General features: G+C 37.4%; 1 protein-coding gene and 1 long non-coding RNA gene across 5 annotated transcripts; one reads left to right on the forward strand and one right to left on the reverse strand.

The window, feature by feature from the left end:
* LOC124299742 (serine/arginine repetitive matrix protein 2) lies at positions 1–26873 on the forward strand. 4 transcript variants are annotated; one of them, XM_046753076.1, is made up of 9 exons: positions 5–262; positions 12255–12323; positions 12412–12587; positions 14996–15256; positions 17984–18294; positions 20205–20515; positions 20796–20979; positions 21069–21247; positions 21355–26873. In XM_046753076.1, the coding sequence occupies exons 2-9, from the start codon at positions 12319–12321 to the stop codon at positions 21794–21796; spliced, it is 1869 nt and encodes a 622-aa protein (XP_046609032.1). In that variant the 5' UTR covers positions 5–262; positions 12255–12318; the 3' UTR covers positions 21797–26873. The 4 variants fall into 4 exon arrangements, with proteins under 4 accessions (XP_046609031.1, XP_046609032.1, XP_046609029.1 ...); XM_046753075.1 differs by having other exon boundaries at positions 1–262; positions 12255–12587; positions 20802–20979; XM_046753073.1 differs by having other exon boundaries at positions 12255–12587.
* LOC124299779 (uncharacterized) lies at positions 9711–11825 on the reverse strand. Its single transcript, XR_006907060.1, has 3 exons — positions 11601–11825; positions 11384–11513; positions 9711–11263 (listed from the first exon to the last, which is right to left on the reverse strand). It is a non-coding gene; the product is annotated as an uncharacterized LOC124299779 (long non-coding RNA).
* Positions 26874–26952: the final 79 nt, after the last annotated feature.

Below are 26952 nucleotides of genomic sequence, written 5' to 3' on the forward strand. Positions count from 1 at the left end.
AGCCCCCCACCCTTGAAAGTCCCGAAGCAGCCGTCGTGGGGTCACCAAATAAATTATGTCAAACGGACCACAGTGGCCGAAAGCCGAACACAAACCCGTTGATTTCGAGGGCTCCTTGAGGTCTGTTGCATTGCGGGCGAAGTTTTGTATCGGTTTTGTAATATGTCCGATTAGCATCGGAGCCGTGTGCGTGGGTGCAGTGAACGTGTCTATACCTGTGCATTATTTTTAATAGAGTTATGCTGACGCCGCCGCACCAGTTGTAAGTAATATCCAGGATTCAGACGGTTTTTTTGTATTAATTTTTACGCCTTCGTCTCTGTGACGGATACAGGTTTACGGTTCAACGAGCCCAGCGGCTGTACCGAGGATGTTCAAAAACCCGATATAAAATCACATGTCACACTGTCCTTCTGTGCAGGGATGAGAGTATACCTGAGTGTGTGTCTCGCTCTACTGCTGCGGCGTTATTTTTAATTCCGTGCAGTTACCTGTTTGCAAGACGGCCGTCGGTTCCATTAATATTTCTGCAAAGTTTCTCGCAACCGATATTTCGAGCCGTTGAATGATGAACGGTAAAATGTAATCTCTTATTCCTGAGACTATTCAAATGGACGAACGTTTCTACTACGATGAACGTGTTTGTACATGTATAGGATTTGCAAGAGTAAACAATATTCGTTCGCCCAGATTTTGCAAATAAACTTAAATCCTGCTGGCATGACATCACGTTAAATTCAACGAAGACGCAGTAGATAAAATTCCAGTTTATCAACGTGTTGTGCGATCTTCTCAAACTTGTCATATCCTTTGCGGTGATTAACATCGTCGTTTCGATTTCAAATTGTTTTTAGCTAAAATCGTTAGTTGCATTTGCAGTTGGAACGAATTCCGTGGCATTTGGAAAGGATGTTTACTGGCAATTCATACAATCCTTAAAGGAAAATATCGAACGAACAATACGGATCTTCGTGTTTAAATCAATGCAAATTGTCTCTTTTGCCTTAAAAAAGAAAACTGCTCAGCTCAGCAACGTTCATATGCCCGAGAAATAGATTTGTCTGTATCAATAACTGTAATTACTATTATACGTATAGTTGGCTTAGGCATTCTTCGTCTCAGACATTCTCTCTGCAACATGCTGTTATTTTTTTTGTTTACCAACGGTTCTCATAATTTAAATTATTACCATGAAGTCGGTGCTTTCAGAGTGCAATTTCTACCAATCTTAGAATGATATTGGATTTACATCCGTTACACGTAATTTGTATAATTTTCGAGCAGCGAATTCGGCAGCTCATTGCCCGGGACAGCCGTCCCTTATATTTATATTCTACATGCATTAAAAATATTATCACGCGTCGATAAATGCTTTTGCTCAGCTATTAAACGAGACGTCGAAGGACTGCAAAGCGGTACTGACAATCATTACGGCTTTTTAATTATACAGGGCGAATATCTAACGTCTAGATTAATCATTTTGGAAGCCTTGTCCTAACAATTATTGATCTATTTATTCGCTCTGCCGATTGTACATATTTACACTTGTTAAGAACGGAGAAGGGCTAATGGATTCGAAAACGTCGATTACTTAGTCAACAAGAACCTCTAGTTCATATGACGTGTATTGAAAAAATTTGTGCATCTTTGTCTATCATCTTTTATACGCATTTCGATCGAGGATCAACAGCTGATCCGGAGACTCGTAGTAATCTTGATCGTCTTCTCGGTTTACAGGCTGAACACAAATTATACCCTCGATTATACCCTAGAAACCCCGAAATAGCGATCAAATATTTACAGCAAGCACACAGAATGAGGAGTTTTACGTTCACAAAACATTATACGTCTATCGTAGAAAATTGAGAAACATTGACCCGGTAAATTAATTGTATTTGCATAGGTAACCATCCAAATGAAGAAAATTTGTCGAAAAGTTATGTACAAAGTTTTTGATAGAGTTATTTATTATTTACTATATTTTTTTCAACGAATTAATAGAATTGAAATGCAACGTTTGCGTACATTAATTGACAACAATTATGATTTATAATGTTCGTGCGAGTCATTCGCAACATATTGTTCTGCTCCAATTCATCGTATGATCATAAAGTTATAACCTCTTCGTATATCTGTGTATGAAAACTCTCTATGCAGTTATTATAATGTACTTGAGTAAGATTCAATTGTATCAAATTAAAACGCGTCGTCGCTCACTCTGCCGGTATGCATACACGTACAACAATAGCAACGATAATAATTGGTACGCCCGATACCTCTGTGTAGTGTCAGTGTTTCGATTGAATATATTTTAAATTGATCTGCATAATATGAAATGTGTTTGAATTCACATGTCACCCGAGCAGTAAAAGCAGATGTGGATTCCCCCTCCATCTAATAAATTAACGCGCGTTCCACTGTATAATACCACCCTATATATATGTATATATACAGCACAGAGTACAGCAGATGGGTTTTATTAGTCTAAAATAGAAAATAAAAAAGTCTATAGTATTCATGAAAGGATTACAGAGAACTATAACGCGAAGACGTCCAGAACGTACGACGGGAAATGTGTCGGAAGCTACGAGCTTTCGACGCCGCTAAATCGTGAATATAAGGTGAATTCTACCTTGATCCAAGAAGCACCGGGCTAGGGAGCTCGAGCCTCGCGTGTGTCGTGCGGGACTTTTGATGAATGGTTATGGGACTGAAGGGAGCGAAGCACGTGCTTGGAGGTCGAGCCCACTTTAATCAATAAAGTAACACCGTAACTGCGGACGATGTCTGCTTCCGTAGTTTTCTCGTATTTTCCTCGATACTTGATACGTAAAGGTCCAGCAAATTGGACAATTCACTTAATATCGGTTCGAGTAACTGTGGAATGTCGGTAATTAGGTCTAAAGTAACTTGCGGGCTACGGAAACGAGTGTTTTAAGCAACAAAGCGAGAGGCTCTATTTTTCCTTCAACACCTTTTCGCCTTTGTACATTTACGCATTATCACGGCACTTTGGTATATAACGTTACTGGCACAGTCCAAAAAGATGGTGAGAATAAATTATAATCATAAATTAACTTACATTGTTTCCTGCATCATATACGCGCTATATAAACAGAGCGTAATATTAAAACATGTCAGCATATCTACATTCATCTTAATTAATTACTGACGAGAAGAACCAATTTTCATGCACTAAGAAATTAGGTTTCTTTCTAGCAATATATTTATATATATACATATATGATAGATCGTGCTGTAAAATAAGATCGTACTGTCTTGTTGATTGTATACTTTTGATTGCTTAATTCTTCTACAAGGCAGCGGGAATTTTATTATACAAAGAACATTAAAAAAATGCAACACTACTCATCCTAATTATAGAAAGAGACCTTATAATTGACATAATTATTTTCCGGGTCAACGTCGAGTGAAATTATTATAACGAATTCATAATTGCTTGGTAATTATTAACGATGATTGCTGATGCAGGGGCTCCAGTTAGGCAAAAAGATTTCCATATAGAATTCAAATTTTTAACAATGGCTGTGTTTGAACTGGAACTTGTCTTTTTTCAAGTTGCAGCGGTTGGTTCATTTTCTTTTTCACTCGTAACTCCATAGAAAGCGATAGCCACTGCACGCCTAGATACAGTGACATCGTTTGATTCAATTACTGCATTCGGTTGCTCAATCTTCAGCGAACGGTATATTTTCTCGTTTTCGATATCCCGTATCTGCAGCAGTCTGAACCATGAACTCTGATCCGTGACAGTGAATCTAGTCGACAGATTCGACGAAGTAAAACATTATAGGTACCTAGAAGCTTGCACGGAAAGATGACAGAGACTTTAAAAACTAAGAACGTAATTTCAAAAGTTACGTTACGTTAGCAGCTCGAAAAGCATTCCAGAGTACTGGAAGCATTGTGGAAAATTATGAAATACTTTTTGTACACGTCTTGAATCGCCTGGTTATGTTACGCGTGTATTTATGTACGGCAAAATTTATAACATTGGAAACGGAGTCTAATAACGTTTAGAAAAGCATCGAGGAAACCGTTATACGACATTCTGTAGGGACCGATGGCCGAAACAGAGGCATACAGGCTTAAGGCTGTAAGGCTTAAGGCTGATAGACGCTTAAGATGCAAAACGAATTCAATTGCTACGGATACTGTAACAAATGTATGAAGAACATTAGCTATGGTTTTGTTAGACGCGAAATTGAATTACGGGAAATGCCTGTAATCGTTTAAACAATGAACAACAGAATATCGGTCTGCCCGAACCGTATTATTACATAATAATGAAAAAAAAAAAATTGGAACCTCGACGCTAGAATCTGTAAAAAAGAAAGAAATGAACATGGTTTTGACAAACCGATTGTAGTTGTATGCCGTAATTACAAGCGCAGAATTTTCTTTCGTCGGCAAAGTTTACAATATTTGTATAGTGTGCTGTGCGTTATATATGGCTATATTTGTAGGTATTAAGCCTAATCACGCATAGTCCCACTTTTTGCTAGGATGATAAATAACGGTTCCATATCGTGCAAGAAATAGGGTTGTAAACAAAACGTACTGTCCCCTATTAATTAAAGGGTTGTATCAAGAAAAACATCGCCTTAGTAACTGCACACAAATCATCGTTCAAAGACTCTAAATAATCATTTAAGTGTCAATAATTATGGTTAAATAACTGTCGTGCGTAGACAAAATTTTTTATCAGTCCCCGAATTAAAAAAAATACTTTACAATTTTGTGGCGTAGGTACATGTTTCGGTCTTTTCTAAGATAATTACACTACAAATAATTTTGAAACATTGACATTACATAGAAGCGACTAATTAATATTGCGCGAGTTTCTGTAAAATTGAGTTTTTGCCCGTGTCAATTTTAACTGACAATCCAGACTACGGGTGAGCCTATAAGTACTAATTTATTACGATAGCTTTCCAATCACGATGTAAGCGTATTTAAGGAGCGGCTCGTGATACTTAACGTATATTCAGAAAATTTATAATCGAAATTATAAAATGAACCCGGAGATTATTTACAGCAAAATTGGTTATACAAGCTCGTGTATCACAAAATTAGTTATTCTATCGATTATGGAAGAAATGATCTATACGCTATTTTTCCCTGAAGCTGTCTTCGGCTGGACTTACGAAAATACACACTACGTGCGGCTCCTCTATCTACTAGACTCGAGTTCTACTGTCCGAGCATATAATACGAGGCACTCCCTATCCTTCGTCCATTAACTGCACTTGGTAAACTCTTTGACTATAATTATAGACATCTGTCAGATGTATAATATTCAAATATATATATGCAGCTACACCTGGCGATAATCAAATAATAGGTATAAACGATCAGTCAATATAGGAATATGAAAAATGGATTAACATTCCGTGAAAGAGGCGATTAGCATTGGATATGTTATTGCGCGGGCGTAACGACTGTTAAGTATCGGCATTATGTAGACGTGTAATAATGTCTTGTCAAATAAAGCGTGAACGAAATTTATTCCAACTTAATTTGTTCTATCCATAAAAGCATATTATTTTCTCACGAATATATGGTAATGCGCCTTGCACGCATCTGTCACGTACCTCATTCGTTGTATCTGCATTTAATTGCCGCAGGTATACCTTGCCTCTGTCGCTATGCACGTGTTATTATAGGCATGTGAATGGAATTGAATATGGAGCCATAGGGACTTGTACAGTTCTTTGAACAATGTACAATATACGATATACTACAATATACGTGCCACGTGCAGTATACCTATGGTAATAACTCAGGCAGGTAGCACATTTACAGTTTGGGTATATGACGTTGCCGTTTCCATGTCTCACGCGGTTCTCATATTATACGTAAATTCAACGCCTACGTTATAAGGTGATTCCGAGTATGGGAGAAAATCAATAATTACTATTCGACACACCGCGACAAGAGATCGTGTCTTCGTCTTATCCGTTTCGTTGAGCGAACCGTTATCGCAACTACGAAGTCGTGTCATGATCACTCTTTGCCCGAATCTGCGAAGCTATATTATCCTCAACTTGAGTACAAGCCCGTATTCCACGGACTCGTATTTTTAAAGTAACGGAAAATCGATTCGGCATTTTTTTCAAACAAAAGTATATGCGAGTAGTATATTCGGAATTGTACGTTGAATACCTTATATACTATTACCACATCACTTGTTCCAAAGTCAAGATAATATTATGCAGTTTATGAAAAATTGAGAAGAAGAAAAATCAAGGCTCTGGGTGACAAATTAGAATGTAAAAAGTTTGGTTAACCAAGTATAACGTGCACAGCGTATAATCAAATTCCTTTATACATGTAATATAACAAATTGTGTATTTCCACCTGACTTTGTCGATCAATCAAAAAATATGATACTATTTGTTCAACGGCGATACTCTGCTGCATCGACAAAATCGTATTGCCGGTGCAAACCTTTTGTTGACAAAGCAATAGATTATGTTCGTTAGCGATCAGATTGCGATAGTTCAGCAGTCTCCACGTGCCGGTTCATTGACGCGTAAAATACCGCGAGAATCGATTGTGAAGTTATGTATGTATATTGCGTAAATTGCTTCCATCAAATTCCCGAAAAACTTTCCTACGGGTATTCTGAATTTCATTTCCTCTTTCGTTTCATAATCATGTTTTAAGCTCGCGACTTCTCTAATCGTGGCTCAAGTTACTGTAAGGTACTTTCGGCCAAACAGCGTACAGACCAGAATCGTGTGGGTGCGTATTATCATGTCTTGGCACATTTCGGCACGCGTAAGAAAGGCCTTAATAATTGCGAGTAAGATGCGTCTATCCGTTTATTAGCCATATATGGATTGAAGAAAAAGTTTCAATTAACCCTTAAGTAGTACACTCAACGTACGCTGTATCTTAAAAATATTTTACGTTAACGAAGACCTCATGGCCGCAGGCAACGAAGATTTCTATATTAGATACTTAGTTTTCGATTTTAACTAATTCATTGCACGCTGTCACGTGAGTGGAATAAAAATATCACAGTGCCGAAAAGCAAATCCCCTTCTGTGTCGAACGCCCTCGACTCTCGACCCGAACTTGCCCTTTAGCATGACTTTTTTACACGAGGTCACCGTTTTGGTAGGAGGGTGCGACATTTGTGCGAACCCAGCACACGCTTCGCCGTGCATATCCCAATAAAATACATGTTCGGCATACATCGAGTAGGTGTGTTTAAACCCGCATTTCGCTGCTGGTTTCGGAACGAAAAACCGGCCAATGGACGGCTTTGCCTCCAACCTTTCGCAGCCTAAGCGTTCGATAAACTTACAGAAGTTTTTCTTCTCTTTCTTTTCCTTTTTTACTTCTCTCTTTTCTGACCTCGACGTTGCAGCGTAGGTGTACTCGTGATATCCCGTCTTGTGCTGCAGCAGTAAACGTGTAAATGCATACGCCTGAAGCCGCCTGTACCGTATATCTTGTCGTTATCGTATAAATATTTAATGCTTAGGGGGTATTTTTGTGGGTGAAGGTGCGCGGCTAGATCGATTTAAAAATAAAGGGACACGTAACGTACCTGTATCCATCCATCCATCTATCTATCTGTACGCCTACCTTGTCGTTTGTAAATAACAAAGTAAATACTCGCACGAATGCAATCCGCACTCCCGTTTCAGGTTGAAAATCACTTCGTACTCGTCACTCGGAACAGACCAGTGTAATTTATACGTGTGTTAACCTATCTTCTAGCAGACATGACAAGAAGGTGGACACCCACGTGGTGGGAATTTTATAAGTAGGCGATCAGCCGCGACTGGCTTGCAGTAAATAGTTACACGGTACAGAATAGAGATTTTCGTTTCAATTAAAAGAAAATTACCAGCGAACAAAGTTTTATGATTGTATTATCAAATCGAGGTCATCATTTGTTTACGTAACTAACAAAACCGATAAAATTCAATAATTCTACTTGGAACTTGGATAAAGCTGTTTACTGTTCGCCTTGCGTTTTAAGAACGTGCATCCAATTGCTCTTATTCGATACCTCGAGTGTCCTGTGGTTCTTTGGATATTCTGCTTCCAACACAACTTGCAAATACAAGTGCGTACATCCTTTCGTTAAAGCAATACGTGTACAGGGAGTTTATCTTGAAAGGAAACGGTTCCCGCTACTGTAACAGACTTACCGCGGTATTATTGTAGACAAGAGTTGGGTTGCATGTGCTCGGTGATCATTTCCGTGAATAGATAACACCTCCTGTATATCTGTATGTGTATTTAGAATCGTATTGAATTTCATGTCCGAATAACTCGCCTCCTCGTGTGCGTGTGTGTTGGACAAAAATTGTAAAAAAATAACCATTATTGAAATTGTTGGAAATCATAAAAAATTGATCACTCAATCTTGAAGCGTCTATTATTTGATTAGATGCGCTCTCAGATTACGAATATGTCATCAAGTTTAACAGTTCGAAAATTTGAACTTCCCGCATTCTTTGTTTTTATAATTCAACTTCGGCGTTCAATTAGGACTTGTCGTATCTATGATCATTGATCGGTCATTTGGAATTACGGTAAATATAATTAGACGATTCGTCACTACCCGCAAGCAGATCCTTTCACTCGAGAAGTGACACCGGTGGTTGGAAAATATATTAATGAAAAACTTGAATCGACTCATTGTGTCAACAGTGAGCTCCTCGTCCCTCTCCGGATCAAGGACCACTCGAAATCCCTGCGTCAAATGGAAGCTTCGAGTGGCGTTATATTTGACAAAAGCCTCATGCGCTGGCATCGGGCGCAGTATATATTGATTTTAATCAATCAGTTCCATTGAATTATAATTTTCTCCCCATATTTTATTTATTACGTTACACGTTTCCCGTCGAATTTACACATCTTTACGCGCCTGGTTTCCTAAGTCTCATAGTTCGTTTGAACCGCTCAATACCTGCGTTCCCATTATTCTACAGAATAATCTACGGCTATTGTCAATTTATTCAAGTATAAACTAATATAATCGGACACTTGATATTAACTCGGCTGCAGTATTGCGCGGTCAATGTGAAAACGGCTCGAATAAAGCAGTATAATTTTTTTGTCCAATGACCGTTTCCTTCACCCCGCGATCCTCGCAATTGCGTATACGCTATTTACCAGTATAATTTCTCTGTCACGGGCTTCGCAGTGGGTAGGTAATGCAAGAGTTGAACACCGACATCGCGGGCTTTGCCTGCTCAACCAACTGCTGCTGCGAGCTCGGAACGTCGGGATTCCTGGCCTACGCGTGCATTCGTTTGAATAAATTCTCAGCGCAACTAGAATTGTTATTCCGGCCTTAGTTCTGTGAAACCAGCTATAAGCTGCTGTATGTAAACGCAACGCATGCACTTGTCGCCCGCGAACGCCGGTCCTAAAGCCTTTCAGTCGAGTCCTGACTAGACTCACTTAAATCTTCGGAGGATTGTCCTCCGCTGATGGTCCCGTTAAACGTACGTACGTGGAGTCTTTCCTGCCAGGCAGTATCGAATTCACCGCGGAATAAAGGATATACCGGCATTACAACTATCGGTGTTGCGGTGATAAAGTTTATTTTTCTCGTCTCTTGTGCTCCTGCATTGCAGGTTCAGATGGAACAAATCTCCTACATATCCCAACCACACCGAGAGGTATGAAAATTAGGGCAGGAAAACGCATGTGCAGTGTAATCGTATAAACCAAATTTATTGCATATGGTAACAGATGGGCTGGCTGGCTGGTCGCGGGTCTTGGATAAAAAAGGCAATCCGCGTATTCGGAGGTACATTATACACGGAGCCGAAAGATCGGTAGTACGGATTTTAGCTGAGTTTACTGTCGCGAATTTGTAGATCATTGTTTATCAGTTACGGAAACTAAGTATCCGAGAATGAAGTCAAACATCTGTTTGGACAAGAAACGGTGTTGGTGTATCAGCTGATATTTAGTTTCAGTTGTTGAATAAATCTCTTATTTCCGTGCTCACAACAACAGATTCAGTTGGTTGCGTCCAATCTTTTTCTATGCAGTACAGCACAAGAAAAAAAAAATACATTCGTTCCTGGTATTGTTTGGAACAATGGATTCTGCGTTAGTAACTAAAATAATGAAAGTGATGCGACATACTGATTACGAATAAATAATGTATGACTTTTTCGATACGAATCGGATCACGCTTTTGAACGCTGTATCGGTATGCATTACATCAATTTGAAATTCACGAGGTGCGGATATTGAGTTTCGGTGAATGTGAGTTTAAACGGAAACCTTGCAATCGAATTCAGGACTCCGTAAAAATATGGCGTGTGTGAAATTTTTACGCATATTAATATTGCTCTGATAGTTGAAGAATAAACAGCGAATTAGTACAGATTAAAAGTACTGATGTTCAGATTCCATGCCAAATCCAATTAAACAAAAACTAAAAGAAAAAATAGCGTCTGACGGACGAGTTGAGAATGCAGATTTCTTTTCAGGAATGTTTTCACGCCTTTCGGATCTCTGTGTTAACTGGATTGAATTTCACCTCGTTCGTTGTGCCAAATAACCACATGGCACTAATTGCAAGAAAAATGTTATCGAATATGCACAGTTAGGCGTTCGTTTCTCTGGTGCTTCAGACGAACTTCATAAAATGCCGTCGACGCATCTGTATAATCGTACATGGTCTAATATACAGCCGCGAAGTTGCGTCGTTGAGAATTCGACGCCTGCATCCGTTTTGCTGACTTGTTTCACAGAAACGTATACCGTTCTCTGTCGAGATATACCCATTTTACTGTCGTGCGTTGAGCGTGTGAAATCCGGCATCCCGGAGGCCTTGTCGTGCAATTGACGTGAACTACATCGTACAATGTACGCGCATACATACACGTTGAATATTTGCGGTTGTGTACCTCTTTCCCTTTATTCCTACGTACTTTGACATGCCGGTACGTACGCTTCGTCGATTTTTTCAAATTCACTTTTATTCCCTCTCGTTTGATTCCCCGTCTTTTCCTTTCGTGACAACCGCAGTTGACGCCAGAAGTGCGTTCCTGTACAGGTGGATCACGTGTAGCCGTTTATTCGCACGAATCTCTGAAGCCTTAATTTCATTGCAAACAGTTCCCTCGTTTCTCTCCAGACAATTTTCTACGGTTGCATTACGTCATCGTTACGGATCTGTGCAGGTGAAAAAAGAAAAGTTTGTCGCTTCGCGCGCCGTTGACAGCGAATGTGTATTATAAAATATACGTTGCTGAAAAGTGTGATAAAAAAATTTCACTTAGATGGAAAAATATAAAACAGCCTAAAACTTGAAAACAGCTTTTCGTCCTAGGTATAACCAATTTCGATTCATTTATACATGTATACGTACGTCATTTGTATAGGTATGTCTGGGATCCATCTCTCACCGTGTTAATCGGACTTACCGTTCACCTGCTTCAAGTGTGATTACAATCGTAAACATAAATACCGTTTGTCGCGGTTAGAAAAACGTCAGCATTCTATAATTCGAGAATATCATCAGTTGTTAGATATGTATAATATAAAATAATATATAGCACAGGGTACTTTAAAAGATTGTTCAATACTTGGCAGCTTGCCTTGGTGGGCGACAATGGGATGTATAATAATAACTGGTTCGTTCGCGCGTCTTTCTTCCTTGGCTCAATCCGTACTCGTTGACCCATTTGCTCGTTTGACCATAACGACAATTCGCATGGGCATGAATTTTTAGTCAATCCCATATACGTGTGTATACCACCTCTTCGCGATTCACCCGCAATTCTATTCTTTCGCCGTAACTCTCTGTAACAACCGACTTTCCGCTCCAATTTATATGATCTACGTCATCGTGCGTCACAAGATATACATATGTCGTATGTGTACAGGCACGTAGGTGTAATGTACATAATCGGTCAATTCAGGAAATTGGTAGAAAATTATCCTACCTATAGTTAGAGGCTATTACAGTTATGGTTGACCTCGACTAGAAGTTGTTTGTTCGAATATGAACTAGTATTATATAAAAAAAGAAAGAAAGAAAAAAATATCCCATCTTTCTTGGTTTTGAATTTTATCACAGAAACTTGTGTAAAAATCGAGGTAAAAATCCAAGGGTTCGTATTTTGATTACGTATAGCATTACATTAGTCCGATTATATCTTCTTTTCTTTTACACACAGCGCACACTATATATATATTCTATTTGTTCTAAATCCTTTGAACTTTTTTATATGCTTCAGGGGGCAGAAGATAGCGCGGAAATGGGGCTGAAGCGTTGCGCGGTTGAAAGCGGAGTGCAGGTCGATGCGGTGAGCGGAAAATTCTATTGAAGTAGAAAGACAAAAAAAAAATACCTTAAAAGACAAAGAAAAAAACAATGATGACCGCCATGGCTAGACTCCCGTGCAAGCAAACCTTGCCGTCGCAGCAATCGGGTGTCAATAGCTTTGGCACCAGGGGATACTGGGACACGCAGGTCATGCAGCCGACTCAAACGGCCCAAACGAATCAGCAACCCCAGCTGGCGACCACCCTCTACGTCAGAAGTAACCGTCACCAGGGTGATTACGCGGGTGAGAATACCATGACAATTTATAATTTATAATTTACAATTTACATTGTACATTAAAGTTTCTCCTATAACTGGAATCTAAGTAGCTGAACATTCATTCTTTTCCTATTATTTGTATTTACAATTAGTGAAACAGTTTACACGCGGCGATGAAACGAGGATTAGTTTTAAACGAGGTGAAAACAAAATGTCAAGTTCATAGTTCGAAACAACTTTGGTATAAATGACAACTAAAAACATTGGTTGTTGACGAATGCTTTCTTTAATTCACTGTTATGCATTTCAATCTAAAGCTAGATGTCACCGTCAGCGATTGCATACCTACACAACCTCGTTATCTATTAACGATAGAGCTAACCGCCTAATTTACGCTATGTATATGTATAGTAGAATTTGATACGAGTTTTTCAAGTTGAACAACCGTTCCATGGACAGACCAAGATTTCTTGTTAGGATTTTGTGAAGCATGTACTTTATACCTATGTTCGGCAATGCAGATTTTACGATCCTGCTGTATAACAATAAGCTATAGCGGGTGCGAGTAAAAAATCAGAAAAACCAAAAATCAGAATGGTCAGAATTCTGAATATAAATCTATCGAAAACTCACAATCACGAGAGAACAAAGTGGTGAATCTTCATGAAGCCAAAAATAATGGAAATAGAATATGAAAGTATCGAAATTTGAAGTTATAGAATTTAAGGGAAATGCGATTGCTCATAAACACAAATAAATAACCTAGAGATGGATCATAAAGTAGAATTTTCATCTATTCGAATTTATAAATGCGAAGGATCAAGAATCGGAACGGTTAAAACTCCGAGTAGTAATCTCATAGAAGGCTCGGAATATAGAATTGCAGTATATCAGAATCGTCAGAATAAAGAATCGCAATATAGCAGAAGAGTCAATAACTCGTATCATATTAGAAGCCAAGAAATATAAGTTGATGATACCTAAAGTCGTATTCAATCTTTCAATGAGATAAAAATATTGCAGAATTTGTTAGATTCCGTATATAAAACATTTTACAAGTTGAAATAGATTAGCTCGATAGACTCGGAATGTGAAATTGTACGATTCTGAATAATGACCCTTCTACATTCTGGATATCTGTTTTCCGCAGTTTCTAGATGATGAAGTTCAAACTTTTACTTTTATAATATTCGGAAATTCGAGAATATGAAACTTTCTACAAATTCATTCTCTGGAATATTGATTCTATACATTATTAAATTTTGCATCTCTGAATTTTTGGATTAACGTTTTCTGAAGTAAGTGGGTTCGAATAACAGAGCCCTCTACTAAATACATTTTAGCTAAGCTGCGGCTTTTTATTCGGCACCATTCGGGACTTAAAATTTCTGATAGTATCTGTTCTCTCATATTTGTTATTCGAGTTTACTAAATTCGGAATATTGGACATTCTGATTTTCCGTTTTTCTGATTTCTTACCCCCACCCAGCTATGGCATGGCTTTCTTAAGATTTCAATTTGCCTTTTAGTGAGATCTTGAAATATTCAAGCTGCATTACACTTTTCTGAAATACTGCGTGGTATGACCTTAAATATCTCGACTCCTGGGTAACCATAGTCTGTGGTTCTGGCATGAAAATAAGTTGTGTACGTACACTTATCGAAGTATTGTACGCCCCAAGTACATGTATCTGATTATCATTTAATACCCTTCCGTCCAAGTTAGGTTATCAACCGTTTCTTATCGTTGACCCACGGCCTCTCGAGGAAAATGTCCGGCACAAAACCCGGTTAACGGTTACATGTGCCTATACACATTTTCCTCGCCTATCTATATTCATAAATAGATACCCGCGACCTAGACAAATTTGCACGAATGATTCGACAGACTTCCTCCGTTCTAGAAATAAGCCTCCAAAATATTTACCGACATTAATTTTCACCGGAATTCTTATCTGCAGGAACCTCATATCACGGAGGGTGACACATTTAGCGACAGCTTTGCTTTCAAAATGATGATGTATCGTGCAATGCGTGTACATTTGAATCGCAGACGGACAGATATACCAACGGAGTGACATAAACAATCTGTCACACCCCTTGCTGTTCCCAGAACCCCTAAATTCTAGCTGGGTGGATTCCTAGACTGCATGGAGAAAACGGGACACAAAGACGTGCCTTGTGTTTCTATTTTAGTTTAGTGGCATTGTTTAGTGCGACAAACTATCCTTGTAATAACGAGAAGCGTTTTGAGTCATGGTTCTGATATGATGTGGGAAAATCCACGGTCGTCTACGCAAGTTCGGTTCTATGTTGACAGTACCAATTCAGCGCTGAGTGTCTTATTTTATTGTTTTTTTTTCCTCTCATATGTGTAGGAAAGAGGAAAAGCGCTGAATGTCTTGTATGATTGATTTTTCCACTTGTATGTAGGAAAGAGGAAAAGCGCCGTAGAGCTGCTTCAAGAGTCCAAGGCGTTTTACGTGAAGAGCGAAACGGTTTTGGATAGGAAACAGGAGCTGAAAAACAGCGGTCACCTTCAAGTTTCACAGTTAACCGCGCCCGGGGCACCACCGCGACTTTTGCGGAAGTGTAGCAACGCCGGAACCTGTACCATTCAACCAACTTCTCCACAACTTCCAACACCGCTGACACCCCCGTGTTGTTGGTCTAATTGTCACGACCAGGATAGACGTAAGCCATTATTTCATACAACCTACTTCCTTCTTACGTACATGACATTTCATTGTAGTGTACAAAGGATGATTTTGAGTCATCAAGTCTTATCTGAATCCCAGAGTGGGTGATTCGAGAACTCACTTCTATAACTCACGTCCAATTTTAAGCTCGCAACTTGTTGCGGTGAAGAAAAAAATTTGATAGAATTTTGGTTTTGGAATAATCTGAAAGTGAGTGAGAAAAATACAGATTTCAATGCATGTAATCATCCAGAACGTGTAAGGTGAGAATATTTACGTAAGAAAGGGAGTTGCTTTAGCGTGAACGTGTGATAATGTTAACTCGAGTAAAAGCATTGATAAAAAAAAGAATGTGGCGGAGATCCATAAAAAGGAATTGGCTCTCTTCGAGCCAACTGGTATAAGGCTGCTGTTTGTACTGTCAACTGATATGCCAGGGTCTCTTCCTGTGTGTATATGTATATACAAACGGCAGCTGGGAGACTATATAACGCAGCATGCGGTGGCTACGCGTAAATAAACCGATCGGTTGTACTGGCAGGCTTGGAATTAGCCATGTGTCGGTGGCAATGCACGTATTATACATGTACGCGTGTGTAGGTAAATATATGGGGGAAAATCGGTGGACATAGTGTCACGTATGTCTTCGACTTGTCTATATTACGTAGGTTCATCTGATATGTAATTGTTATAAAACAACTATCATTTATCATTTCATCAATAACTCATCTTCAATTAGCACTTGCTTATAACGACATATGCCGCAGTAAGCTTATAATCGAAATCTCGAGTATGCGTCTCTTATGTACTACGAATACCGCCAGATTTCCCATTACGACATTAGACAATAAAATCGATGTCCTGTCATACGTTGTGATCTCTTGTATACAATGCGGTATGAAACGATAACATTCACGGCACGTGGTGATTAAATGTACTCTTGTCATCTTGAATGAAACTACGAGTCTTGTCATGCTTTTTCAATTCTGATCACAATCTCGATCCCAGAAATTATCGACCCCAACAAATTTCTTGGTTTTTTTTTCCCCACATCAATTAACGTCGTATGTATCACGTATCTCTGAAATATGAAGTGGTACTGGTAGCAGCGACGTCTTAAACTAAATCTTGAATTTTGTACTTGACAATAAGAGTGTACTCCAGTACAGAGAACTCAATGCATAGGCGAATCTTTACCTGCTTTAGCGATGTGCGGTAGCAAAATTCTTCGGGTCGAGTCAGGTGGGGTAAAATGGATTACTTTCGGTTCGTATACCCGAAAATTTTGGGTACTCGGAAATTTCGGATTAACCAAAAATTTTGGGTACCCGAAAATCTAGAGTTACCGAAAAATTTCGAGCTTATCGAAAATCTCGAGTTAGCCGAAAATTACCGAGTTTTTGAAAATTATGGTCACGGTTATTTTCACTTCTCTAAAAATACCGGGATTCTGAAAGTGAACAGAGATTTTAAAAAATTTCGGATTTCTGTAATTTCCGAAATCCCCGACAATCTGAAGGACAATTCCACAGCCGTCTGGAATTGTGAGTTCTGGAGGTTCTATTCTCAAAAAATCAGCCTAGAGGCTTACCGAAAAATATACTTTCGAATTCTGTCATATCGGCATTATTGACACATCATCGTGAAATAATTTTGTTATTGACCAGTAGGGGTGTGCGGGTACTGAAATTCTCTGGATCTGGTCGGGTAAAATGGGTTACTTTCTGGTCAGGTACCCGAAAATTTCGGACTAGCCAAAGATTTCGCGATTGCCAAAAAACCTGACCCTAACCCGTGTTCGAAAATCCGAGATTTTGGGTCCCCGCACACTGCTACCCTGATTATAGTGCTTGTGTACTTATGTACTTACACCTTGCACAACAGGCACGACAGTGATAAAACACCTGCAGTGGCGATGACCTCTTCAGCATTCGGTGTTCCTTACTGCAGCTGTTAAGCACAAGGTTCTACTTTTATCGTCACCAATGACGCGTTTTGGAAATACAGTATAGCCAATATAACGTGTTTCAAATTCACTTTCATAGCTTCTGTTTTGTTCAATTTGCTGTGATACACAGTTCTTCGATCTGGATTTGCATAATTCTCAATGCTCCGTCGTCAAAAATCCATGCCACGTTGTGTAGAAATAGGTCCAGATTTCACGAAGTATTACGCCTAAATGCAGCTTTACAAAATGAGCTTGTCATTTTCCTATGTCATGGCCTCGAACTCCTATTAATTCAAGTGTGTGTACTAAATTTATTACAGAGATGATCGTTCACTTGTGCAAATTTAGCAAGTAATTCATCTCGTCAATTTACAAAACTATCATGTCAAAGCACCAATTTAGTTAGGCGGCGGAACTCTTTTCTGCGCAGGCTCCCTGTTGAACTAGTCAAACATTCATTAACGGATTTCGAATCAACTCCAAAAATTAAAGATAATTCATAACAGCGTTTTTTTCGTTTAGGTACCATTGAGTTTGAAATGCTTGAAATTGAAATTTGCCCAACCGTTTTTATTACGGCAATATATTATAACAATAATGTATGATATAGAAAGTGTAATTAAATTGTACCAAATTGACGTGCCAGATTCAGTCGAAATTTTTTTTTTGAATACGACAATCTTATACCTCGTTAAGCGTAACAAATTGATTCTTATTTTCGTCAAGTTTTGCGAGTGTAACGATGGTTAATCATCCTGAATATTCTTTTTCCAGCTGACGGATTATTGAGCCCACAAAGATCGCTGCCACCGCCGACGTTGCCGCCGAAGAGTCCTCGACTAGTCCCAGTCCCTCAAAGACGCACAATATCCGGTCCCCCCAGTGGCAACGGAAGTGACCAGTTGCAAACGAAGCTTAGAAGGCTTCTAAACACTGATAGCAAAGAGAATGTTTTCTTCCCCGATACGGCACCACCACCGTCGCCACTGGCTCAAGGGAACAGAGTAGCTGCAAGAGAAGACAAGTTCAGATATTCACCCGGAGGTCCGGCATCCGTCAGCTGCAGAGAAGATGACCGCAACTTGGTAATTATTTTTTACTTTCCAATGTTAAGGAAGTGGTGAATCGATATCCCGCGAGTTATAAATATCGTCCGTCGTCTGTGCATTCGAAGGCCGATAAATTTCTTGACCGCCTCGCTTAACAGGATTGACACCGGATACGGGAAGCAGGAAACAGGATATCGTATATAGTCCGGTATACCGGTAATTTCTGTTAGTATGTACGGCGCGTGTGCAGGTACTTGAAGCGTTCACATGTCGACACCTACGATGCTGTTACGATATGCGTGTAGACATTGATCTATTGCCATATCCTAGAGTGATCGTACATTATAGTATGAGCACGTGCGCGAGTGAGTACGTGATGAAGTGGCCGTAATTTCGTGTGTCGTCAAAGAATAATTGACCGATTCTACGGGATGGTAGATAGAGCACGAAATAAGCTGGGTGTCTGCTACTGATAGGGGCACAAAGAGATATGATAGGTTCACTAACCAGAACGTAGGAGCTGTTTGGGCTGCTGTCCAAACGTTATAGGTATAACAGCTGATATGCATGTTCTATGAATGTTGTATCTACGTTAGACGTATCGCGATTCTGTGAGTTTCTGCTAGGGGATTTTCAACTCTTCTTTAAGATGGTCGACCCTCGATAGTCGATAAAAGCGTATATTCCCTATAAATTTATATTGGAACGATTCGCTGGATTGACGATCGTGCCAACATTTAAGTTTATTGTTGCTACGTTTTTACGATAAATACCTACACGATTTCGAGGGACGAATTAACCAGCAAATATGTTGTAATTGGAGATTTGAAATGAAAAGGATAAAATCGTTACCTTGTAAATTTTTTCCGCTTCTTTGTTAAACATATTTTTCTTTTACTTCCTCATCTGTACATATTTGCTCATTTAAGTTATGGTCATTTCTATCATGAAATACGGGGTGATATGTAAGAAAAGGAACCAAATCGACTTGTTTTCTTATATTGAAAGCTCGTTAAAATAACCTTCGAACTCACTACTCTAGAAGAATGTATGCAAGGAATTTGTTGAACATTCTCTTTTTTTGACGTTATTTTAAATAATATCTGAACACATGTGATACGTAATTGATTGAATCCGAGTGAATAATGCTTGTTTTTTGAAACTTTATTATGAGTTGAAATTTCAATTAGATGGAAATATGATCAAAGTTTCACTGATATGTCTGCTAAAAACAATATATTGGGAATTACCTCCTTCTTTCTTACACTCCATCAAATCTGCAAGCGGTCATGCGTTTACTCTCTTTTAAAGTCGTACTTTGCAGTCGTTCGTGAATTATTGTTGAACAGTTACTGGAAATTGACTACAAGGCCAACTACAGAAACAAGAAATAATCTCGACTGCAACAAATTTATCTTCGTCCAATTGTTGGGTATTAATTTTCTATTTATTGAATGACTTACAAGGAACAACAGTTTTTTGTTCGCCTCCGATTTCGTTGCAGCTCATGTATTGAAAACCAAAAGACGCGTTAGGTTTGATGAGTGTAAAAACTGTTTGAATGGGTGAAAGCGGCTCCCAAAGATAGGAACCCAATGGGGTTGGATTCTCAGGCTTGGATAGAAGCGCTTTGTTTCATTCGAATACGTCGAGCGCATCGAGAAATCATCCCGCTGGGTGCCCGTTTTTAAGAGTCGTTTTCAACCGCTTGGAACCGTTTTTTTGCCGGTAAAAAAACATACGTATCGTTTAGTTTTCAATGTTCTACTACGTACATGAGTTGCAACCAATTCAGAGGTGGACGCCAAACTGGTGTTCCTTGTTAGTATACAGGAAAACAATAATTGTGAAAGGAATCTACATGATTTTACTCAACATATTGGAGTGAAGCCTATGCCAACGAGACCGAATAATGTATGCATATTATTTTTGTATATTAATTTTAGCATGGGGTACCACTTGATATTTGCTTCAAATTTGGTAGAAGCAATTCTCATTCCCATTCGTCCGGAAGGTCTGGAAAAAAATCAAGCAATTCGTCGCCTGCTGAAACAACCGTATGTCATAAGTCACTTCCTGATCTTCACTGTACCAGTACAAGAAGTCGTGCATCCCTATCTCCACATTCGTCATCAAAGTCGTCCTCTAAACCATCAGCGTCTGGGCAACAACAAACGATTAATAACTGCCCAGATTGTGAAACTAGCTCAGATTATTCGGAACATAGCTTCAAACGAGATGCCAGCTGCTACCAAAGGTGATCTTTAGCGATCAGTTAATTACAAAAATTTTTATGAATCACTATCTAGAAATCAAACGTGCAAGAATTCTTACATTTCCAAACCTATTACGCAATAAGGGCATTAAGTTTCTTTCAAGAAATACAAAAAAATTCGGAAGATTCAACAGGAAATAAACATACATACACACTTGCTAGGAATTCTGTGTAAAACAAAATTGATAGTAATTTGGATAGAGAATTTTTACCTGAGCAGCTGCATTTTGTTCAGAAAAAAAATGATGACTTGGAATTTTAGTTCTAGGCATATTAAACGGTCTTTGGGGTCAGGAGGTGGAGATGCAAGTAGCGTGTTGTCGTCTGGTGGTCGAACACAGAAATCTTCAGGATCAAGCAAATTGAGTCATGGAGCAACAGCGAGAGATTCTGGTGGCTCTTCTGGTCACTGTACTCATCGTAGCGAGCCTCCACCTAGAATTCAAGTGAATATTACATTTCCACAAAAAATTAATTTTCCGGCAAGAGCGAAATTTATTTTCTACTGCTGAAATTTACATGTTGTTAATCATAGGACTGCTGGAGTCATATTCGTAGAGACAGCGGAGCTTCGACACAACATTCCACAGAAAAAGATAGATCAAGAAAAAGTAGTTATGAAAGTTGCACGCCGCAATCTATGGTGAGACCATACACACCAGACTCAGAAAGCAGTAATAGTCAAACAGATTTCAGCCCAACACGAAACTCAAGGTATTGTCATCTATCATGGGTGATATATCACTTAGACCAAAGACAAATATGCTAGGTCGTGCCGAACGAAACTACTGTTGTGAAGCTTGGTTTTTGGAATATTTCAGGTTTTCAGATAGTTGGAAAGAAGAAAGGGGCAGACCAATATTGCGATCGAAGTCGGATATCAGCGACCGCTACTGGCGACATGACAACATTCGTTCAAATAAATCAACACATCCAACTCGTTCAGTTGCACAGCTTGAAATTTTTTTCGACCGTCTCGGCCTAGATTCGGACAATTATCATCGCATTACAGATCCAGATTCAAAGTCCTCTTCCCCAGTTTTCTTTGACAGTGTTAGTTCCGTCGATTCTGCACTGGGACTGTACTCATGGGCTGGTAACAATCAAACAAATCAGTGGCAAAATAACAATTGCAGCATTGGAAGAGGAGGAAATGACGATTGCAATCAGAAGCCAAGTGATCCACCGAGTATAGTGGAACGTAATGCCAGGATCATTAAATGGCTTTGCCAATGTCGGAAAGTGCAATTTGGCTACAGTTAAACCAGTCGATGGCCAATTTTTTTAAAAAGTAACTCCAAATTTTGCTATTTTCCACTTTTTTTTTAAAATACATTTTGCATGTGATAGCTGATACTCTATTCGATTTAGGTGAGTAACTTACATTCCAGAATAGCGAAAAACTGAAATGAATTATAGTTATCTTGCTCCTTTATCTCCTAACAGAATATGTAGACTTCTGTCAACATTTAGTGTGAGCTTTGACTTCAGATATCAATGACCCATTTGACGATTCCCTAGTTTATAGAGTTTTATTAAAAATGAATCGTTTGCTTATTATTGCATATATATGTATAAAGAATATTTTTAAATGGTGTTTCAGAAACACACGTGCCATTTTCTTTGTAATTTTGATTAGTCAGAAAATTTTGACCCTGCAATATATTCCTAAGTGATTACCTAGTGGAGAGTGGAGGATTTTCGTTCAACTTTAATTTGTATGTATGATAATTAGGGCCTATAATTCATTTCGATAATTCGGCAACCTCTATGACTGGATACATATTCATTAACCGTTGCCTTTCTTAGTTTATTTATCTATTAAATAGATACGTTATTGAAATTCCTAATTTCTCAAAGCTGTTACACGGTGTAAATACTGTTTCATTTTTTTTAAAGACGCAGCCGAGGTTATGCGTTTTATTCTTCATTAATTGCTCCCATCTGCCATCAATCTTCGCTTTCGAAGTGCATATAAAAAGTTCAGTTGGGCCAATAATGTAGCTCCTTATAATGACGATATTCAATAATTGAAATTGGATTGATCAGATTTTTTTCAATTACCAAGGATTACCATCAATGTAGTACAGCTTTTACATTCTTTCTGATACATTTAAGGTCACTAGTGTGTAGTCTGCTGCCACTTGTTTAACATGAGAAGCAGATGCCATCAGTGGCTTTTGGGTATATGATTATCGTCAATATCTCTCGGCTGTATCTGTAAGTTCCTCAGTTTATTGCATTAGTTTTAAATATTGTGACAAACAACTCAAAAATAATGCCTTCACTTGCTGGTGTTAAATACCGCAAATATACAACACACTCAAATAACGTTTACGATCAAATTTTTTTTGACGGAACAGTGATCTAGTAGTGAATTCAACGTATAGAAATTGCATAATAATTGAAGACTTGAATTGATCGAGGCTGTAAGTAAAAAAACCCTTTTAACAAACATTAACTTGGGGCTTTTCTTAATGCAAATCTTCAGTAATTTGAATGATGCGTACTTAAGTAGATGTAGATAAGATTATACTCTATTAATTCTCAGAAATTTAATGTGTTTACAAAGATTATGTGGTGCAACATATCTCGTGTACATATTCTGGGACAATTATGTCTTGAATATTCAGTCATCAATGCATGATGTTGATATTAATTCATAATCAGAATATTGGTAATAATCGATAACCTGATTAGTATGATCATTATTGTATTCCAGGTGCATTAATATGCAGTGAGCATATTTTTTGTTTGTGAGAATTTGGCATTTTTCAATTAATGGTGAAATAGATAATTAATCAACATTCTTTAGAAATTATCTCACTCAGCAGCCGTTGCATTGATCAAAATTTTTCGTAGCGTTATACGTATAATTCATTTTGGCGTGTTCAAATTTGTGTCTTAAAAAGTACGTATCTATCTGACAATTTAATTATTTTATGCTAGCAGGTTTAACAATAATCTGTACACTGCATTTAAATGTCCTCTTGAAATAGACATAGACTTATGAAATTAGTCAATATATATTGTTCTGCAATTAAGTAGTATGTATGCGTAACAAGCTCTTACGACCATTTATAGTAATCGAGACTTGAGATAGATTTGAAAAAATTGTAGTTACTGTATTTCCGCCAACTCGTCTTCATTCGATACATACAGTTGGCAGATATTATTAACGTATTATGAAATAATAGATAATGTTAAAAATTTGAGATTTTCATCTTTCTATATTTAAATAGTGTTCTGAAAAAAAAAAATATATATACACACACGCGCGCGCACACACACACACACACACACACACAATTATTTATATACGTATATGTATATATATATATCTATATTACGTATAGAGATTAGTCAAAATGTTCGTCAGATTAGATCGGACAGAATAATTATTGTAAAAAAGAATGGAGTTCGAAATTTCTTAGAAAATGTTGACCAAATACTTGTTAGACAAAGGTTTCGAAATGTCTCTTAGAGTTGTTTTACGTGAAATTTACAAATCGGTTACTGTTTGTTGAAGGAGAGATGTGCAGCTCTCTGAATTTTGTTAATATTTGTATCAAATAATTTAAATCCTTATGTAAGATAGACTCAAGAATCGTATCCAGAGTATTTATACTATTCGATTATTGTGTGCTTGCACCAACACCCCAAAAAGAACCTTCAAATTTACATATAATGTAAGCAATGTTTTTGAAATATAAGTGACCGTTATTGAATATAATTTTGGTATGAAGTATTTGTATCAAGTATTATGTTTCTAAATATTTTATCCGTATTATAGACTTAATATGTTGCGATGTGGAAATTATTTTGTGCAACGTTATTTGTTGAACGTTCCTTCACAAAATTTGAATAGAATGTCGTTGGTTGCTGCAAACCGAGATTCATACAAAACCGCATAAAGATTGAATTATTCCATAAATTACGTAATACTTGCTGTTTAATAAATCACATACACTGCCACTGTGCACAAAACTCAAAAATAAGCTGAATATCTTTTACCTACTGATTATGAAGTATAATATTTAAGGTTGTTACATTCATAAAGTTTTAATTGCTTTTTGATGCTCTAATCTTGTACAGTAAAGCGTATTAATGACTTATTAAATAATGTTACAGTTATTCTGCCGTATATACGCTCCATAATCTGCTGCCGAAGTTGCATTCATTTTAGTGTAGTAAATATTGAAGTGCACTTTTGAAATTCTTGTAGTTCAAAGCACTAATATAATATGGAAGTTTCAGATATGAAAAATTGAATTTTGTGGTTCTGAAACAGGGTAAAAATGGAATCTGAAAATTATAAATATTAATCATATACTTACAAATACAAAGGGTTCAATATGTTTCACATTTATCCTAACATTAGTTAACCCACAAGTTAATTTTTCATAGTTTGAACACTTTGTATGGTACAACCTTGGTAAATAAATAAACAGTCTGTGTTTTACAATTCTGAAAAAATATTTTTTTGATTACGATATATTATTCTTCATTTTAATACGATTGCCAGCATGACCGGGTCGAAACCTTCGTATAATTATATATTATGGAGTTTGGAATATTGTAATTATAATTGTGAATTTTCTTATTTCATGGGATATGCAATTCATTGTACAAGTATGAAGTTTCATATATGCAGTTTTATTTAGATTAAAACTGTAACATCTGTGTTTATAACAAAGTTAGAACTTGAAACATTTTATAAAAATACAAATATATTTTTGTCTATAACTCCAGTTATAGTTAGTTGTCATTACAGTAAAAACATGAAATTCGTGATGGCATGAACCTGCTTATCGTCGATCAAATATATTTTCATTGTGTTTATTCATCTTCCGCTAGCATTTAATGCAACATACATTACTTGTGGTAACATAAAAAATATGAACGGATAGCAAATGACATTATAACTGTTTTTGATCTGACCTATTGATATTACGTTCTGGTGGATATATGTCATTGAATAGGTTCTTCTACTTTTAAGTTTCATGTTTGACTGTAATATTTAAATATAATAGGTATTTAATATAGGTATTTTTAAATATAATACAGATATTTACAATGTCTTAGACCAAATTCCACTGGCGTATACTTCTGTAACAGAATGTTGTTGCACCTCGTATGATTCAAGGGCAATGAAACTATGAGGATAATATGCAATTAATCAAAATATTTAATGAGAATATATGATAATAAATAAAAACCATGAATGAAAGGGTTTATATTACCACAGCAAAATAAATTTGAATTAACTAATCAAATTATGATAAAATCTAATGTACGGAGAGTTTTAAAACTACTCACAGTAATAGCTGCTAGAACAAAACTGAATATTAACATAATGTAGCCAATACTAGAAAAAAAAACTTCGTTTAATAAACTTAAAAATATGGGAAATACTACAGAAATGTCTGTAAGGAACTTTAGTAATGTACTTCGTTGGGCTACATCAATTTCACTGATCGCGAAATACAAAGATTAACAATGGAATTATTCTATTTCTCAATTTTCATTCATATAGGTTTTAGGTATGTTATCCGACTTTAGTTTAACTTGGTTATCGGATAATTATTTTTTAGTAATTGCATAACTATCTACAAGTTCTTAAGATTACGTATTTTCGTGCAATTCATGACATCTTTTCGTTGCATTGCTGATTAGTAATGAGGAAAAGAAGTGATCAGTCTGGTTTATATCAAGATGAGTCAGTTAATAGTATGATACAGCAGAGTGTCTGGAAAGTCGTAATAAGTAAGTTCGGAAAAGTTTCCTCTGTGAAAAGTCAACATATAAAATTCTGATCTGATTTCCCAAGGTGCATACGTTAGGGTAGTCCTTAAAAAGGTCATTTTTGCATTTCCCTATTTAAAATATACATGTTTCGGACACATTCGTAGTATATATTTAACATGTATATTTTTAACGGGGATATCCATCCTGTTGGCGAGAGTGGTTAGAGTTGAGGTAAAAATCTTAAAAAATTAGGGAGATATTTTTGAATTATTTGGAGCTGATATCTGGGGTAGGCGAGTAATGATTCAGAAATGACCTTTTTTAAAGACCACCCTAGTATATATGCAGGGATACAAAATTACAAAATGGAAGTTGATATTACGACTCTTGACTTTCTTTCGCCGCATCTACGCATCGTAAAACAATACCCAACACACATTCATATCTACTGCTCCTCAGAGTAAGAACTTAACACTATCCTGGAAAAGTTGCGAGTTACACTTTTATAAGCTGCATGTTCAGTATAGGTAATTACTAACTATCCTTGCGGATCACGTTCTTACAGTCAGGAATGGTCGATATCTTGAATTTTTATGAAGGAAAAGATTACATGCTTACTTATCCAAGTTTTGGGCATCCTGAATACATGTTGCCCCTTGTATACACACATA

This window comes from Neodiprion virginianus, chromosome 3 (assembly GCF_021901495.1).
Source record: "Neodiprion virginianus isolate iyNeoVirg1 chromosome 3, iyNeoVirg1.1, whole genome shotgun sequence".
In the NCBI taxonomy this organism is placed as follows: Eukaryota; Metazoa; Arthropoda; class Insecta; order Hymenoptera; family Diprionidae; genus Neodiprion; species Neodiprion virginianus.

Bases quoted from the DNA above. Each gene is read 5' to 3' on its own strand.
- LOC124299742 (XM_046753073.1), top strand. From the start codon at position 12,392: ATGATGACCGCCATGGCTAGACTCCCGTGCAAGCAAACCTTGCCGTCG. The intron at 20,516-20,795 runs GTGATCTTTAGC...TTGGAATTTTAG, and splicing joins GATGCCAGCTGCTACCAAAG to TTCTAGGCATATTAAACGGT. The intron at 20,980-21,068 runs GTGAATATTACA...TGTTAATCATAG, and splicing joins AGCCTCCACCTAGAATTCAA to GACTGCTGGAGTCATATTCG.